Source organism: Pelophylax lessonae, assembly GCF_965119305.1.
Source record: "Pelophylax lessonae genome assembly, chromosome: 12".
Classification (NCBI taxonomy): domain Eukaryota; kingdom Metazoa; phylum Chordata; class Amphibia; order Anura; family Ranidae; genus Pelophylax; species Pelophylax lessonae.
Window position 1 is genome coordinate 202,714,009 of NC_138779.1, and position 20,239 is coordinate 202,734,247.

The following is a 20,239-nucleotide window of genomic DNA, read 5'->3' on the forward strand; positions in this document are numbered from 1 at the left end:
AAATGGTAAGGTTATTAGGATAAGCGATGTATAATAGGGGTGATATGCAGCGCTCCAGAAAAAATGATGTCCGGGATTATATGGATAAAAAACACTCATATAGTGAAGTACCATAATGTGTGTTCATTTATTAGGCAAATAAAATCAAGTACTCACATTTAAAAACAAGATATAGCATCTGTAGGAAAGTAGGGACCGCGAACCCCTCATATAGCGGTATTTCCGGACGCCGTGCGCCTCAGCGGCCGGATATGCGTCTCAAGGTGCGGAACTGACGTGCCTACGCTCTACGCGTTTCGTCATCAAACTGACGTCATATGTAGCATGTCCAGAACCAGAAAAAAAAGATCATATAGGTGTAAAAGGGGTTCCCACCATCCCTGTTCTACTGAAAAAATATTTTTTTTTTCTGGTTCTGGACATGCTACAGAGCTGAAACTTCACAGGTACCCTTTTTAGACCCCCTAGACACTAAATCGCACAAAAAAAGTTCTTAAAAATTGTCATTTTTGATAGAGAGCCAATTATTGGAAAAAAAAAAAAAACTTAACAAAAAAAAAATTTCTTTAGATTTATTGTCTGGGGGGTCTAAAAAGTGTACCTGTGAAGTTTCAGCTCTGCAGCATGTCCAGAACCAGGAAAAAAAGATCATATAGGTGTAAAAGGGGTTCCCACCATCTCTGCTCTACTGAAAAATTATCTTTTTTTCTGGTTCTGGACATGCTACAGAGCTGAAACTTCACAGGTACACTTTTTAGACCCCCTAGACACTAAATCACACAAAAAAAGTTCTTAAAAATTGTCATTTTTGATAGAGAGCCAATTATTGGAAAAAAAAAACTTAACAAAAAAAAATTTCTTTGGATTTATTGTCTGGGGGGTCTAAAAAGTGTACCTGTGAAGTTTCAGCTCTGTAGCATGTCCAGAACCAGAAAAAAAATAGAATCAGGGTTAGGGCTAGGGTTAGGGTTAGGGCTAGGGTTAGGGTCAGGGCTAAGGTTAGGGTTATTTTTAGTGCTTAGGGTTAGAGTTAGAGGGGTAGGGGTAGGGCTACTAACTCTAACCCTAAGTATCTCACCGTAACCCTAACCCTAGCCCCTAACACTGAACCTAACCCTAACCCTCTAACCATAACCCTAACCCTCTAACCTTAACCCTAACCCTCTAAGCCTAGCCATAAAAATAACCCTAACCCTAAACCTAACCCTAACCCTAACCCTAACCCTAACCCTAGCCCTAACCCTAACCCTAACCCTAACCCTAGCCCTAACCCTAACCCTAGCCCTAACCCTAATTCGTATTTTTTTCTGGTTCTGGACATGCTACAGAGCTGAAACTTCACAGGTACACTTTTTAGACCCCCAGATGCTAAATCCAAATAAATTTTTTATTTTTATTTTTTTTTAATTTTTCCAATAATTGGCTCTCTATCAAAAAATTACAATTTTTAAGAACTTTTTTTTGTGTGATCCCTCTCCGGCATGCCACAGTCCAGGTGTTTGTCCCCTTGAAACAACTTTTCCATTACTATTGTGGCCAGAAAGAGTCCCTGTGGGTTTTAAAATTTGCCTGCCTATTAAAGTCTATGGCGGTTCGCAATGTTCGCCGGTTCGCGAACATTCGCCGATGTTCGCGTTCGCCAGAAATTTTATGTTCGCGACATCACTACTGCACATATGTCTATTGAAATTGCCCACTGATGTCACCAAAAGTAGCACAGCAACTATTTTTGGGAATTGCGCCGCAAAGTTGGGGTTGCACCGATTCAGATGGTCCCAACACCGGCAAAATGCTCAGATTTGGCATGCATATTGACATGTCAAATCGCATGTCAAATCGATCCAATGGGAACATGGGCTTAATGCTTCACTGTGAGCAAACACACTAGAGAGCCCTATAGTCGAGGAGGTGGTGAGCAACCGGTACCTCCTATACCTTTCTTTAAATAAAACTTTAGTCCTGGGAAGCTTATCCTGGTAAATCATATTGTAGCACCCTCCTAGGTAGGTGCTCGTGAGAGAATATAGTTTTGAGCTCTGTCTGCTTACCAGAGGGGCTGCAGGTAAATCTATATTGTTCTCGGCCTACCAGAGAGCAGGATCTATTGGTGAGGTCTGCTCATTGTGCTCAGTATGTGATTCATTCAGTCTAGAGAGTGTCTCACACTGGTGCAATAGGGAGGCATGTTGGACAGTGGGAGGAAACCTGACAAATGGTTGCATAGAGTTTTGATACAGTCCTGGTGATTGGCAGAGGGCAGGTCACCTCGGTGCATTCTGGGATGCTGTATAAAAGTCAGGAGCACATGTGCTGCGGGGTCTTTGACTGGAGAGTAGAGTTCCGGAGGAAGAGGAGCAGCTGCCTCCTCCTCTGTAGAGGTGTCATGCGGTCTCAGGAGGTCGTCCTGAGGACCAGAAGAGAGGTTGAGTGGAGCTGAACCCTGAGGCCCAGGAGAGCTGACTGAGAGGGGAGACACTGGAAACCCTGGGGCTGCAGTATCATGAGTACAGAGACTCACGTCAAGGGGCCTGACCTGAGGGGGGGCCACTCCTGCTCGTAGGATAGTCAGTGGACTGGTGTCAGCAGAGGAAGAGAAAGAGGATACTGGGGAGAGTGCCCTGAAGATAATTGTTTGTTCCCCGAGTCGTCTGAGGAAAAGAGACTCAAATACATATTCATCCAAAGTGGCAGGGTGAATCAACAGCTTGGCTGTATCAGAAGATAGGAGTCCCCAACATTATCTATAGTTAAATTGGAGTACCCCACTATTTCCTTCTCCTATCCCCAATTTACAATAAATCACAAAACAACCAAATACCCCTGGACTGATTTTTGGAGTGAGCTGAGTAGAGGAATTAAGAAACTGGATCTGTCATGATTGTATGCTAGTAACTCAGGGGGACCCATAGAGAGAATAACTGGCAGTCCTTACAGGGGCAGTGCTACAATACATTTCTTTTTTTTTTTTTCCACAAAAAAGTTTTTATTGAGAAAAAACATCATAGAGCATTACAAGATATCGACTTTAGTCCAGTACAATAGTCTATTCAGTGGTATATTTAGGTTTTGTGCTGCCCTAGGCCTGACTAAACTTTGGCACCCCCTAATTTAAATATGGTCCACCCCTACCTGTAAAGGCCACACCCCTTACTGTTTATGACCCAACCTGTCATCTGTAAATCACAGACCACAACCACAGTCTATCAGTGTCCATCAGTGCAGCCTCATTACTTCCCATTAGTGCAGCATATCAGTGCCATCTCATCAGAGGCCATCAGCACAGCCTCATCAGTGGCTATCAGTGCCCATCAGGGCAGCATATCAGTGCAGCCCCATCAGTGAAGCTTATCAGTGCCACCTCGTGCCCATCAGTGCAGCATATCAGTGCTGCCTTATCAGCACCCACCAGTGCAGCATATCAGCGCCCACCAGTGCAGCATCTTGCCTCCTGGACCCGGCCCTCCAGCCCAATTCGCCCCATAAGACTGACACTATAGTAAAAGTGTAGCGCAAGCTGGCGGGGACCCTTTTCGTGTGGGAGCCAGGAGGAGGCTGTTTTTTTCCGCGCGGGTTGCAGCTTTTTTTGCTGCCCCCTGCAAAGTGCCGCCCTAGGCCTGGATACAGCACTGAGTCTATTACAGAGTAAGGCATCTATGGTCATAGGGTAAGGTATCAACTACAAGAACCAAGCAGAAGTGAAATGCATACAAACGTGTGGTAACACTCAGGGCGTGAAGAGATGAAGCACAAAATTTGCCAATTTCTTAAAGATATCATAAAACCTGGGGCAGAATTAAGCGTAGGTAGTAGATTAGAATGGGCATGGCCATATAGTTTTAAGCTGGCTATCTTTATACGGGATTTGCGGGCTCATTGTAGAAACCAAGTGAGCTTATAGAAAGTTAGGAAAATTTGTGTAATAGGTGCAAACGATATGGTCGGGCCTGGCGGGACCAAAGTAAAGTGAATTAATTGTTCCGTATGGCTCTATATTAAATCTATTTCGTAGCTAAAGCCAAAAAATGCGCAATGAAAAAGGGATTGGATATTTAGAGGGGGAGACTGAGAAAGAAATTGGGCAGGGGATGGAAAGGAGGTGACCAGGGGAGAGAGAGAAGGAGAAGAAGAGAGGGGGAGAGAAGGGAGGAAGAAAAACAAAAGAGGGGGGGGGGGATACAAAGAAATTCTCTTATTTTAAAGTCTTGTTTTATCCTCCCAAATGCGAAAAGTGGTCGACTTTGCATTGATTAATGAGGGAGAACCATGATTTGTATGGTTGGATTACAGTCGTTCTCTTAATTAAGCCCCGGAAGATTTTACCCCCTTCCTGACCAGGGTTTTTTTTGCGATTTTTTACTGCGTGATTTTAATGGACAATTGCGCGGTCGTGCGACGCTGTACCTAAACGGATTTCACTTCCTTTTTTTCCCACAAACAGAGCTTTCTTTTGGTGGTATTTGATCACCTGTGCAATTTTTTGATCATGCGCTATAAACAAAAAAAGAGCGTAATTTTTGCAAAAATAACAATATTTTTCACTTTTTTTTATATGAAATTCCCCCCAAAAAAATGTAAAAATCAAAATTTTTTAACATTTTCGGCCAAATTGTTTTATGCTACATATGTTTGGTAAAAAAAAATCGCAAAAATCATATTTTGATTGGTTTGCGCAAAAGTTATCGCGTTTACTAACAAAGGGAAAGATTTTTGTCATTTTTGGTGTTTTTTTATTTAACGAGTAATGGCGGCGATCTGCGATTTTTTTTGCGGTACTGCGACATTGCGGCGGACAGATCGGACCCTTGACTGACATTTTTGACACTTTTGGGGGTACCAGTGACATTACTGCAGTAATCAGTGCTATATATATGCACTGTTACTGCAAAAATGACACTGGCAGGGAAGGGGTTAACTGTATTGGACAGGGAGGGGTTAAGTGTGTCCTAGGGGCGTGATTCTAACTGTAGTGGGACATTGCTATTGGTGTAAGAACAAAGATCAATGGTTCTACATAGTAGAACCGTCTGATCTTCATTTTTACACAAGGGAGAATGACAGGCGGCTTGTTTACATAAGCCGCTCTGCCTTTCTCCCGCTGTACCGACGATCGGCGAGTGACCGACGGACATCGGGTCCACCGGTCACACGCCCGCACTCCTCCCTGAACGAGCCGAGGCAGGCGCGTGCTCGCCCGCTATTGGCTCTAATAGCAGTGACAGGCGAGCGACGTAGACCTACGTCACTCTGCCTGGCCGGGGCTGACTGCCGCAGTAAATATACTGTGCGCAGTCGGCAACCGGTTAAAAAAAAAGCATCTTTGCATAATAAAGCTAATCTGGTGTGGTGACCTCCCACCATCAGCCCCGCTACAATACATTTCTAATACTTATTTCAGTTTGTTTCATGATAAGAAGAAGACTTACATTCAACTTTCATAGTAATTTGTTGTACAGTGGCCAATCCCTCTTTCAGCTGTACTGTGCATGACAATGTAGAGTTGTTGTATTCCTTCCTCGCGGTGAAGGTGATTGTAGAGGAGTGGATCTTTCTAACATTTTTTGGAGTTCTAATCTTCTTTTCCACTCTTGCATCCTGGATATTTCCTCCCCAAGTGATTTGGGGGGTTATCCGCACACATGTTGCAGGAGATGTGCAGCTCAGTCTCACCTTCTCTCCGTCAATCCAGCTCTTTATGGGTGAGATCTCGGGTATATCTGTTAGGTCTGCAATAACAACACACAGAAAACTCCTTGAACAATAGCAATATAAAATTCTGACACAGAACATATTAGAGCTCAAATGATCCCTTGGTAATGCAGGCATATACTGAGTACATATACAAATAGGGTTGCACCAATACTATTTTTTTTTTTTATCGGCAAGAACGAGTACCAATACTTTTGGGCAAGTACTCGCCTATACCGAGTACAGATACTCTGCAGTGTGATTTGCATCAATACAGAAAAAAATAATAATAATCGCATGCAATTTGAACAGGAATGTGATGCAATTCCTGTCTGAATTGCATGCAATACCACTGACTGCTTCTGTGTGTGTGTATGAAGAAGAGCAAAGCGCCATCTAGTGGACTGTTTAAAAATGTTAGAACTCAAAGTACATATCTGGCCACATGCAAAATAATCTACATAGGTGTCTCTGTCCACCGATGATAACAAATCAGAGCCGCTGGAGGTGCTCACAGGGCTGGAGGAGAAGTTCTAGAACACAATGGGTATAGGGCAGGGTAAATGGCGGAAGTGATGTCAGCTTGGGGGCGGACCGTCTCTACATCTCTTTTTGCCGTATGAGCATCTCAAGCGGTGGTGATTTGCTATCATCGGTGGATCGGGACACCTATGTAGAATTTTGCATGTGGCCAGATATTTACTGTGAGTTTCTAACATTTTTTAAACTGCCCACTAGATGGCGCTTTAATTACTTTCTATACATACGCACACACAAGAGCAGTGGGGGAAATCGTATGTGATTCGGACAGGAGTTGCACTGCATTCTAGTGATCAATCGATTATCGGCAAAGCCGATATATTGAGGGCTGATCTGCACTTTCCGCCGATATATCGGAATCGGCCAGGTGACTGATATTGCCGATATTTCAGAAAAGTTCTTCTACCTGCAGCTAGAGGCATCACCCCGGTACCGGTGTCCATAGCCGACGGTTGGCTGTCTTGTAATGGCAACCGATGCGGCTGAGAAGCCCGCTCGGCTGTCATTACAAGGAGCTGGAGGTGATGTCCCCCCCCCTTGAACTTTGCAACCTTTTGCCACATTTCAGGCTTCTAACATAAAGATATAAAACTGTAATTTTTTGTGACGAATCAACAACAAGTGGGACACAATCATGAAGTGAAAATTTATTGGATATTTCAAACTTTTTTAACAAATAAAAAACTGAAAAATTGGGCGTGCAAAATTATTCAGCCTCCTTAAGTTAATACTTTGTAGCGCCACCTTTTGCTGCGATTACAGCTATAAGTCGCTTGGGGTATGTCTCTTTCAGTTTTGCACATCGAGACAGAAATTTTTGCCCATTCCTCCTCGCAAAACAGCTCAAGCTCAGTGAGGTTGGGTGGAGAGCATTTGTGAACAGCAGTTTTCAGTTCTTTCCACAGATTCTCAATTGGATTCAGGTCTGGACTTTGACTTGGCCATTCTAACACCTGGTATGTTTATTTGTGAACCATTCCATTGTAGATTTTGCTTTATGTTTTGGATCATTGTCTTGTTGGAAGACAAATCTCTGTCCCAGTCTCAGGTCTTTTGCACACTCCATCAGGTTTTCTTCCAGAATGGTCCTGTATTTGGCTCCATCCATCTTCCCATCAATTTTAACCATCTTCCCTGTCCCTGCTGAAGAAAAGCAGGCCTAAACCATGATGCTGCCACCACCATGTTTGACAGTGGGGATGGTGTGTTCAGGGTGATGAGCTGTGTTGCTTTTACACCAAACGTTTTGCATTGTTGCCAAAAAGTTAGATTTTGGTTTCATCTGACCAGAGCACCTTCTTCCACATGTTTGGTGTGTCTCCCAGGTGGCTTGTGGCAAACTTTAAATTACACTTTTTATGGATATCTTTAAGAAATGGCTTTGTTCTTGCCACTCTTTCATAAAGGCCAGATTTGTGCAGTATACGACTGATTGTTGTCCTATGGACAGAGTCTCCCACCTCAGCTGTAGATCTCTGCAGTTCATCCAGAGTGATCATGGGCCTCTTGGCTGCATCTCTGATCAGTCTTCTCCTTGTAGGAGCTGAAAGTTTAGAGGGACGGCCAGGTCTTCGTAGATTTGCAGTGGTCTGATACTCCTTCCATTTCAATATTATCGCTTGCACAGTGCTCCTTGGGATGTTTAAAGCTTGGGAAATCTTTTTGTATCCAAATCCAGCTTTAAACTTCTCCACAACAGTATCTCGGACCTGCCTGGTGTGTTCCTTGTTCTTCATGATGCTCTCTGCGCTTTAAACGGACCTCTGAGACTATCACAGTGCAGTTGCATTTATACGGAGACTTGATTACACACAGGTGGATTCTATTTATCATCATTAGTCATTTAAGTCAACATTGGATCATTCAGAGATCCTCACTGAACTTCTGGAGAGAGTTTGCTGCACTGAAAGTAAAGGGGCTGAATAATTTTGCACGCCCAATTTTTCAGTTTTTTATTTGTTAACAAAGTTTAAAATATCCAAAAAATTTCGTTCCACTTCATGATTGTGTCCCACTTGTTGATTCTTCACAAAAAATTGCAGTTTTATATCTTTATGTTTGAAGCCTGAAATGTGGCAAAAGGTCGCAAAGTTCAAGGGGGCCGAATACTTTCGCAAGGCACTGTATATAATGTTTGAGGGCTCTAAGTAATTTTCTAGCAAAAAATACTGATTTAAACTTGTAAACAAAACAAAAATTACCAGAAAAGGCCTGGTCAGCAAGTGGTTAAAAATAAATGTAATAATGTGTTAATGAATATAGATCTGCATTGCTTGGTATCCTTGAGATCTGCCCAGAGTTCAGAATGTAAGCTCCTAGGACACATTATTATTTTCCTTACCTGTTACTTTTACATAAGGCTGGATATCTCGGTAGTTGAGTGTTATGTTATCTTCTTCTACTCTGAAATAATAATGACCTTCATCTTCATATAACGGATCTTCTATGTATAGAGAGCAGTCCCCTCTCCATACATCTCCAGCCAGAAAGAATCGTCCATTACTCTCATACTCGGTATTCCTTTTAGAAGCCACAATTGTTTTATTCTTATTGTTCCATATTCCCTTAGCATTTCTAGTTAGGTTTTCTGTCCCAGGCAAAGTAAAATCACATGGAATGTACAAACACAGTCCTCGCTGGACCGTTACACGACGAGGAACATTTATACTGAATCCTGGTTGCAAATCACTGTCAGTAGCTGCAGATTAAAAAAAAATGTGTGATTTTATTTTTCCTTACAGGACTTATTTGCACAATATTTTGCATAGTCATACATTTTGCATCAATTTTCAATTTTTAACAAAGTCTCCCCTCACCATTACACTTTCAGAATATCAAGAAAAAAAAAAAAAAACTGTTTTGTTGTTTGCTTTCCCTTTGGAGCAGGGGCATAAATAAGGGTGACGGACGGACGGACAGACGGACATGGGGGGTTTGAGAGTAGCAGCTGAATTCCCTGCAGCAAATATTGGCCAATGGACAGGTGGAATGATCTGCAGCTTTAATCAGTCTGACATCTACTTTAGGTAGAACTTAAGGTGAAACTGTTTTATTTTAGAGAGAGTAAGGGAGGGTTATAACTAGGGATAGACCGATATTTTTTTTAGGGCTGATATCGATATTTTGGTCACAACGTATCGGTATCGGCCGATATTTTATACATTTAAAGTTTTGAAAAATAAAGACAATTTTTGACACAAATCTGATACTGAACATGTTCATTTTTGTTTAATGCTTAATGGCTGGCTTGCTGGCACCCTGTGGTGGGTGGGTAGCTGGCACCCTGTGGTGGGTGGCTGGCTGGCACCCTGTGGTGGGTGGCTGATTGGCACCCTGTGGTGGGTGGCTGGCTGACTGGAACCCTGGGGTGGGTGGCTGGCTGGCACAGGGGCTGTGGGTGGCTGGTACAGGGCCTGTGCATAGCTGGCTGGTACAGTGACTGTGGTTGGCTGGTACAGGGTCTGTGGGTGGCTGGCTGGCTCGCTGGTACAGTACCTGTGGCTGGCTGGTACAGGGCCTTTGGGTGTGGGTGGCTGGCTGGCACCGGCCTGCTGTGGGTGGGCGTATGGCTGTGATACACCCCCGCGAGACTAGTCCCGACTCCAGACGAGGCTGTCCAAAGCGAGGGAGGCGACCTAAGAAGGCAGAATGACGTCACAAAAATATCGGCAATATCGCCCAGTTCCGGGCCGATACCGATATATCGGGGAAAGTGCATATCGGCCCTCGATATATCAGCCTTGCCGATAATCGGTCTATCCCTAGTTATAACCCCTGTTTTTTTTGCCAGCTGTGTCCCCTTGGGGAGATTTTTCTTCACACTCCATTTAGTGCCCAAAGCTGAATCCTTCCCCCACCCCAGCAGATTTTTTAGCATGCCCTGTCCTAGTAATTGCTTTCTTCTCCTCAGTTTTTACACAGGAAAACGAGGGGTATAGTAATAAAGCCTTTATTATAAGTAACACATCACACAATGTACCCTTGTGGCTAACAGAAGCCAGTGTCCAAAAAAGACTAGAAAACCTTTCTACAAATAAATCACCAGGGCCGGATGGCTAACACCCCAGAGTCCTCAGAGAGCTCAGTCAGGTTAAAGCCAGACTTCTATTCCTATTTTCTATGGACAGCATACTGACAGGAATGGTACCAGCTGATTGGCAAAAAGCCCAAACAGTACCAGTATTCAAAAAAGGGCAGAGATATATTCTTGGAAACTACAGGCTAGTCAGTCTAACATCGATAGTATGTAAACTACTAGAGGGAATGATAAGGGTCTATATCCAAGGATTTGCTGATGAAAACAGTATCATTAGTAGTAATCAGCACTGGTTTACGAAAATTCATTCTTGCCAAAGCAATCTGCCAACATTCTACGAGGAAGTGAGCTGCCATCTAGATGAAGGTAGGCCCTGTGGATGTGGTGCATCTGGATTTTGCAAAAGCATTTGATACAGACCCCCATAAAGGCTTAATTACCAAACTGAGGTCTGTAGGCTTGGACCATAGGGTTTCTTCTTGGATAGAAAACTGGTCGCAGGAATGTGTCCAAAGGGTGGTGATAAATAATATGTACTCAGACTGGTCTAAAGTGGTAAGTGGGGTACCCCAAGTCTCTCTCCTGGGACCAAATCTGTTTATTTATGCATAAATGATATAGAGTAGGGCTAGGCAACCTTTTGAGCACAGTGTGCCACAAAAAATTACAAAGAAAAGAGGGTGCCGGTTACATCAAAAAGCATCAACTCCAAACCATCAATCGCAAAAAGGAAAAAATACCTGAATACCTCGTACACACCGTAGATCACCCTGATTCCTGCAACTTCGCCCCTCTTTTAACCCCGATTCCTGCTCCTTCACCTCTCAGATCACCTCAATTCCTGCACCTTCACCCTTCAGATCACCTCACTTCCTGTACCTTCACACCTCAGATCACCCCAATTTCGCACCTTCACACCCCAGATCCACCCTAATTCCTGCACCTTCACACTCCAGATCCACCCAATTCCTGCACCTTTCCACCTCAGATCACTACGATGCCTGAACCTTCCTATTTCAGATCAACCCAATTCCTACACATTCACCCTTCAGGTCACCTCAATTCCTGCACCTTTACACCTCAGATCACCCCAATGCCTGCACCTTCACACCTCAGATCTCCCCAATACCTGCACCTTCACCTCTCAGATCCCCTCAATTCCATCACCTTCACATCTCAGATCACCCCAATTCCTGCACCTTCACACCTCAGACCACTCAAATTCCTGCGTCTTCACACCTCAGATCACCCCCATTCCTGCGCCTTCACCCTTCAGATCACCTCTATTACTGCACCTTCCCATCTAAGATCACCACACTTCCTGCATTTTCACACCCCAGATCCACCCAAATTTCTGCACCTTCACCCTTCAGATCCTCCCATTACCAGCACCTTCACACCTCAGATCACCCCAATTCCTGCACCTTCACACCTCATACCACCCCCATTCCTGCACCTTCCCTTCTCAGATCACCCCACTTCCTGCACCTTCACACCCCAGATCCACCCAAATTTCTGCACCTTCACCCTTCAGATCCTCCCATTACCAGCACCTTTACATCTCAGATCAACCCAATGCCTGCACCTTCACACCTCAGATCTCCCCAATACCTACACCTTCACCTCTCAGATCCCCTCAATTCCAGCACCTTCACATCTCAGATCACCCCAACTCCTGCACCTTCACACCTCAGACCACTCCAATTCCTGCGTCTTCACACCTCAGATCACCCCCATTCCTGCACCCTTACCCTTCAGATCACCTCTATTACTGCACCTTCCCATCTAAGATCACCACACTTCCTGCATTTTCACACCCCAGATCCACCCAAATTTCTGCACCTTCACCCTTCAGATCCTCCCATTACCAGCACCTTCACACCTCAGATCACCCCAATTCCTGCACCTTCACACCTCATACCGACCCCATTCCTGCACCTTCCCTTCTCAGATCACCCCCCTTCCTGCACCTTCACACCCCAGATCCATCCCAATTCCTGCACCTTTACCCTTCAGATCACCTCAATTCCTGTACCTTCACCCTTCAGACCACCTCAATTCCTGCACCTTCACACCCCAGATCCACCCCCAATTCCTGCCCCTTCCCATCTCAGATCATCCCAATTCCTACACCTTCATACCCCAGATCCACCCCAATTCATGCACCTTCCCACCTCAGATCACCCCAATTCATGCACCTTCCCATCTCAGATAACCCTAATTTCTACACCTTTCTATCTTAGATCACCCCAGTTCCTGCACCTTCCTATCTCAGATCACCCCAGTTCCTGCACCTTCACACATCAAATTACTCTACTTCCTGCATTTTCGCACCTCCGATTACCCCAATTACTACATTTCACACCTCAGATCACCTCAATTCCTGCACCTTCACACCTCAGATCAGCCCCAGTGCCTTCACCTTCACACCCCAGATTCACCCCCAATTTCCTACTTCTTCACGTCTCTATCACCCCAATTTCTGCACCTTTACAATTCAGATCATTCTCCATTCCTTTCCACCTCTGGTCACCCCAATTCCTTTATCTTCACATCCCAGATCATCTCCTGCTCCTACACTGACACCCCTCACATTACCCCTTTTACATCTAAGATCACCTCAATTTCTGCAGATACATACCTCAGATTAGCTCCTATTCTTGAAACTTCACACCCCAGGTCAGCCCCAGTCCCTGCACCTTAACACTTCAGATCCGCCCCAATGTATTTAGTTTTAGGCTGCAGATCAGCTCCAATTCCCGCATCTTCAGCCACAGATCAGCCTAGATTCCTGAACCTTCAGACCACAGATCAGCCCCTATTTCTGCATCTTCAGACCTCAGAACAGCCCAAATGTCAGCACCTTCAGACCCCAGATCAGCCCCATGATATGATTTTATTAGACCTTCAATATCCCTCAATGCATAAAAAACAAACAGTGCTGCACCAGATCATAAATATGTGCAATCATAAATATAAATATAATAAATATATGTGCAAATCATAAATATATAAGTAAATGTGTAGTATCCAAAAAAGTGCTGCAACTGACAAATAATCCTTGTGAATAGTGATAATCAAAGTCCCATTGACACACACTGTGTCCAATGATCAACACCTCCGTGAATGTGCTCCTTGAATCACCGCCACCCAAAGATAATAGCCTCTCACCTTACTATCTGACCCAAGAATCGCCAAGGGTCAGATACAGCTGTGCCCCACAGGGGTTAACGGATGGTAGGAGAGATCACACTAAGGGGAACAGCAGACACTCCAGGACCAGGTGTCTCTCATCCACAAGAAAAAATCCCAGGCCACGCCTCTTACTAAATACCTTGCAATGTCTACTTTTGGTATTTGTACTTTCCTGCTTGTTAGTGTCTCAATAAATGACTGTACCAGTCAAAATTCAGTACCGGTGCAGAAGGCCTATCTCATTTCATGTACTCAAGGTCTTTCGTCTGGATAGAGGAGTCCTGGAGGGAGGGTAGCGGCTGCCTCCTCCTCTGTAGAGGTGCCATGCGGCCTCAGGGGGTCTTCTTGAGGGCCCAGAGAGTAGCAGTGAGGAACTGAACCTGGAGGTCCAGAGGAGTTGACTGAGAGGGGAGACACTGGAGGATCTGTCTCTGCAGTACAGTGAGTACAGAATCTCATGTCAAAGGGCCTGACCTGAGGGTGGCCACCCCTGCTCCTAGGATAGTCAGTGGACGGGTGTCAGTTGAAAGGGGATGCTAGTGAGAGTGTCCTGAAGATAAGTTATCATCCACTAAGTCGTCTTGCTAGGAAGTAAAGAGCAAGAGACTTAACCCTTTCTACACTTGTGGCAGTGTGGATTAAGCAGCCTAGCTGTTTCCAATTAACCTAGAAGGCTTGAGGATAGAAGTCCTCAACTAATGTGAATAGTTCAAATGGAGTATCCCACTTTTCCCTTCTCCTATCCCAGTTCCAAATAAACATAAAAAAAAAAAAAATGGAGGGCAGAATATTAGCATGCATTAAAAAGGGAATTTACTCCAGAGATAAAACTATATGTCTGCCACTTTATAAAACTCTGGTTCATCCACATCTGGAGTATTCCATCCAGTTCTGGCCACCAGACCTCAGGAAGGATTTGCTGGAACTGGAGATTGTCCAAAGAAGGGCAAAAACATTAGTAAGATGATTGGAGGGCCTCAGTTAGGAGGAACGACTACAAGCACTAAACTTATTCTCACTGGAGAAGAGGCACTTGGCAGGAGATATGATAGCAATTTACAAATACCTCAATGGTAGGGATTGGACGAACACTTCCCAGTTCGGTTCGCGACAAAACTTTCGAACATCGCAAAAGTTTGGAGCTGAACAACAAATCCTATTAATGTCAACTTGAAAAATCAAAAGTGCCCATATTGAAGGCTTATCTGCATGTTATTGGGTATACAAAGGGTATGGGGTCCGGGTACTGCCCTGGGGAACTTGTATCAATCCAAAAAAAAGTTTTTAAAAAATAACATTTTTAAATGAGCAGTGGTTAAACCACTTCACACAAAATCATGTAACTGTACATCATTTTGAGGAAGTTGTTGTACCGGAGTGCCTGAAGGCATCACCCCAGGACCGGACGGTTGGTCGGTACTCATGTGATAACAACCGATGTGGTTAAGCAGCCGCTTGGCCATTATTACAAGCAATGGGGGGCATCCTCCCTGTCCTTCCCTCCCGCTACCTTCAGCAGCTTTACCTGGATCTCCTGACCCACCTGGAGACACGAGCAACCAGCTGGCCATTTTATTCTCCAGAGTCTCTGCTAAAAAAAAAAAATATATATATATATATATATATATACAGTATATATATATATATATATATATATATATATATATATATATCACATTTTGGGGTTCTAAGTAACTTTCTAGCAAAAAATACTGATTTTAACTTGTACGGTAAGCAACAAATGTCAGAAAAAGGCCATTCTTTAAGTGGTTAATAATGCTTAAAGTGAAACAATAAAAATGAAAAACTCCTTTAAATATAGTGCACCCCTTAGTCTGCCTGTAAAGTTGCACATCTGTACCGTGTATAGAACCTGCTGCAGCAATAATTACATTTATAAAGAAAAAAAAATACATTTTCCCAGCAAGCTTTCTTTATTTTGTAAACAACGGTTTGGGGAGCCAGTCTGTATGATAAGGCCACAATTTAATGCACTCGAAACAAGATTATAGATCTTTTGGATACCTCCTGTGTCTGTTTAGAAGACTTTCCATAGAAGTAACAGGTGTGGAAAAATTAGACTTTGGTGTTGGTGGTGCCTTTACAAGGTAAGCCTATGGAGGTACTGTTGATGAAAGAAGAATTGGCCTTGCTGTAAAAATTGAAATGATATGCCCCAGTCAAACAGTGGGGGAAAAATTGGGCTTTGGGTGTTGGTGATGCCTTTACACCATAACCCTATAGAGGTACTCTTGATGAAAGCAAGAATTGGCCTTGCTGTAAAAAATCAAAAGTAAATGCACCTGTCAAACAGATGTGGAACATATCATCCTTCAATGTTAATTGTGCCCATGAAACATATACCAAAAAATTTCTTCCAAATAAAATTAACACCCACAAAGCTATGCAGCCTAGACAATCTTGCAGAGATTCCACATCCCAAAAACACTTAAATCGGCATCAAGGAGCCGATTAGCTGCTGCTAATCCGGGAATGATTAATTTTGATAAATGTCAGCTGGTCAATGGAGTCTGTGGATAGATGAGCTCTTTTTTCTGTCACAAAATCTCTGGCAGCACTGAATACCCGTTCAGAAAACACGATGGATGCAGAGCAGACCAGCAGCTCAGTTGCATACAGGGCAAGTTCTTGCCAGTGGTCTATTGCCATGACCCAATAACTCAGTGGATCGTCAACTGAAAAGCTTTCCATGTCTGTTTTCGCCCCTAGATAATCTTCCACCATACGATGCAGATGCTGCCGATGGGATGTGGAATCTGACAGCCCTGGGTGCCAAGGACTAAAAAAATGTTGAAATGCATCACTGAGGTGGCCCCTTCTCCACCTGTCCTCCTTTTACCAACAGAAGCCTCAAAACTAGATTTTCCATGAGACTGTTACCTAATAGAGTCTGGAAAGGCATTACATAAACTCCACTTTAAGGTGTCCTTAAGATATTTCATCCTCTGCTCCCTCTGTGAGGATGGGATGAGACCTGAGACTTTCCCCTTGTAACAGTGATCAAGGAGGGTTGCCAACCAATAATGATCCTTCTCCTTGATGCCATGCATTCTCAGGTCCTTTTCCAGGCTTTGAAGAATAGGGGAGCCCATGTACCACAAGTCACTGAGGATTATAGTATCTGGAACGGCCTCTTCAGAGCTACGTACCACACCCAAGGGTTCTGGGGACGGAAAACCATCTCTTATGATGTCCTCTGTTTCAATGCCTCCAAAACTGCCAGAACCTCCTCCTCCCTCTCCTCTTGTGTGTTCTGTGTCGTAGCAAGAATGGTTTCTGCATATTGCGGGCTTTTAAAGGAAAGGAAGTCCTCCTCTTCCTCCCATTGCTCTGCCTCAAGTGCCCTGTCCATAATACTACACAAAGTATGCTCCAGCAGGAACACAACAGGGATTGTGTCACTGATGCATGCATTGTCACGACTCATCATCTTTGTCGCCTCCTCAAATGGTGACAGTAAATTGCATGCATCCTTTATCAGCAGCCATTGGCATGGCGCCCTTAGCCTGTTGTTGTGCCATACTTACACAGGTACTCATTGACGGTCCTCTGCTGCATGTGCAGCATTGCCAATGTTTAGTTCCACCTGGTAGACTTGTCAAAAATCAGGCGGTTTACGGGCAGGTGGAATTCCTGCTGAATTTCATCCAATCGAACACTGGCCATGTATGACTGTTGGAAATGGCTACAGACTCTTCTGGACTGCTTTAAAAGATCTTCTAACCCTGGGTACATTTTTAAGAAAGCCTGCACCACCAAACTGAGGACATGTGCCCAGCAGCATGTCACATGTGTCAACTTTCCCTGTCAAAGGGCAGACAGGAGGTTAGTGCCATTACCACACACAACCATTCCTGGCTCAAGCTGGCATGGCGTGAACCACCTTTGGGCCTGCCCCTGCAGAGCTGAAAAAATCTCTGCTCCGGTGTGGCTCTTGTCCCCTACCCAGGCCAGCTGAACCAGTGCGTGGCAGCTTTTAGTCGGATTTGTTAAATAGCCTCTTGAATGCTTAGGGGGTACTGGTGGTTTATAGGACAATTCAGCAGAGGAAGGCATGGAGGGGGAGGAGGAGGGAAAGGGGTGGTTTACATATTTAGCGTAACTCATAGGAAAAAGAGGCACAAGGGTAGTACAAAAACCTTAAATTTCAAACGAGCAAACTTTTCTGAACTGTGCTCAATACTACTAGAAACATTGAACACTGAGGTAAAATGGGAAAGCTGTAGGAACATATTAACCAAAGGCACAAACTGGAATGGTACCAGCTGGTTTGAGGAAAGCTGACATGGTACCAATATTTTAAAAAGGGCAGAGATATATCCCTGGAAACTACAGACCAATCAGTCTAACATCAATAATTTGTAAGCTATGGGAGGGGATGGTAAGGGCTTATATCCAAGAATTTGCTGGCGAAAACTATCATTAGTAGTAATCAGTATGGATTCATAAAGGATTGTACATGCCAGACAAATCTGCTGGCATTCTATGAAGAAGTGAGCTGCCATCTACTGTAGATAAAGGCCTGTGGACATGGTATATCTGGATTTTACAAAGGCATTTGATACAGTTCTCTGCAAATGTTTACTTTACAAACTGAGGTCTGTAGGCATGGACCATACGGTATGCATCTGGATAGAAAACTGGAACAGGGGTGGGTCCAAAGGGTGGTGATAAATAGAGTATTCAGGATGGTCCGGTGTGGTAAGTAGGGATTCAAGGATCTGTCCTGGGACCAATTCTGTTTAATTTAATTCTAAATGATATAGATGATGGGATAAACAGCTCAAACTCAATATTTTCTGATGATACAGCAAGATTTGGAAACATTACAACACCTAAATACAATAATGGGGTGGGCAACCACATGGCAAATGAGGTTTAATGCTGAAATATGTAAAGTAATGCATTTGGGTGCTAAAAATATGAATGCAAGCTACTCACTAGGGGAGAACCTTTGGTGGAATTCAGGATGGAAAAATATCTGGGGGTTCTAGTAGATGACAGGCTCAGCAATGGTATGCAATGCTAGGCTGCTGCAAGCAAAGCCAAATCCAGAATATTAGCATGCATCAAAAAGAGGATTTACTGCAGAGATAAAACGATAATTCTCCCACTCTACAAGATTCTGATCCAACCGCATCTTGAGTATGTTGTTCAGTTCTGGGAACCGGTCCTCAAGAAGGATGCACTGGAACTGGAAAGAGTTCAGAGAAGAGCAACAAAGCTAATAAAGGCACTGGAGGACCTCAGTTATGGTGGAAGACTACAAGCATTAAACCTGTTCTCTCTGCAGAAGAGACACTTAAGAGGAGATATGACCCTAGCACAGGGAAAAAACTTTTCAGTGGGAGGAAGTGTAAAAAGACGCAGGGCCATTCATTGAAATTGGAAGAGAAGCAGTTTAACTTTAAACTGTGTAGAGTGTTCTTTACTGTCAGAGTAATAAACATGTGGAATTATCTTTCACAAACAGTGGTATCAGCAAGGAACATTGAAAGTTTAAAAAAACTATTAGATGGGCATCTTAATGATCTCAACATACAGAGATGTGAGATTTACTATAGATAAAAACACAAACACACACACCACAGGTTGGACTGGTGTCTTTATTCAGCCTTACCAACTCTGTAACTATTGCAGCTTTCTTTGCTTTTATTATTTCCTGAGGCACCAGTGAAAAAAAAACACTCTTGTAGAGTACCAGGCACCATGGCTATATAACACTTCGGGGGCTAATAATACCATGTCCCCTGCTAGTCAATGTGGTTATTCCTGCCAACCACTACATCACTACAGGACATAGCAGATAGCGAGAGCAAACACAGTGAGGGGGGGGGGGGGGGGTTGACTTTCATTACATTTTTTTTTTTTTTTTTACAGAGGAACAGGGTCCCTTTAAGTTCTCACTCTTTGTAGTTGAATATTTACAGAACCATATGGACACTGCTAACTGGCTGCATAAAACAATTGTACAAAGACTTGGATCTCATGACATAATGTACAATTAAAATATTTTTTTAGCAATACAAGGTCAGACATTACCACATTATACTCACCATTCCACAGACTGGATATAATATAAATGAGGATGTGGTAATAGCTCGGGTGATAACAACTTCTTTTTACTTTCATATTAGAGATCTTTAGATGGTCCACAGTTCCTAAAATGCAATAAAACTGTCAGTGTCAGGCGATGACTTTAATGAGGTTCTAATGTACAAGAACAGTACCTGACATCTTCGTAGGTTTTGTGTCTTCCTCTTTACTAAATACATATATCCAATGGCACAATGCATTCTATATCAAGGTTAGCTAAAATGTGTTGAGTTGTGTGGAGCTGCTACATGCAAACTTACCTGGAAGCATGCAAAGGTATTCTATCCCAAAAAAAGGTGTTGGTTTCCTAAGACTGTACTGAGGTTGTCTAGTATTGATACTTTAGAGCAACAATGAAAAACCTGTTCTGCAATATAACTTTAAACATACAAGAAAGCCAATATACAGTATCTCACAAAATTGAGTACACCTCTCACATTGTTGTAAATATTTTAATTTATCTTTTCATGTGACAATACTAAAGAAATGACACAATGTAAAGTAGTGAGTGTACAGCTTGTATAACAGTGTATATTTACTGTCCCCTCAAAATAACTCAACACACAACCATTAATGTCTAAACAGCTGGCAACAAAAGTGAGTGAAAATGTCCAAATTGGGTCCAAAGTGTCAATATTTTGTGTGGCCACCATTGTTTTCCAGCAT

General features: G+C 43.4%; 1 protein-coding gene across 1 annotated transcript; it reads right to left on the reverse strand.

Annotated features, from left to right (window-relative positions):
• Positions 1 to 5,391: 5,391 nt before the first annotated feature.
• LOC309568986 (sialic acid-binding Ig-like lectin 14) lies at positions 5,392 to 19,714 on the reverse strand (the record flags this gene model as incomplete). The annotated part of the gene is made up of 3 exons (XM_082274749.1): positions 5,392 to 5,723; positions 8,567 to 8,923; positions 19,708 to 19,714. 3 exons carry the CDS (start codon positions 19,712 to 19,714, stop codon positions 5,392 to 5,394), a joined length of 696 nt encoding a protein of 231 aa, XP_082130875.1.
• Positions 19,715 to 20,239: the final 525 nt, after the last annotated feature.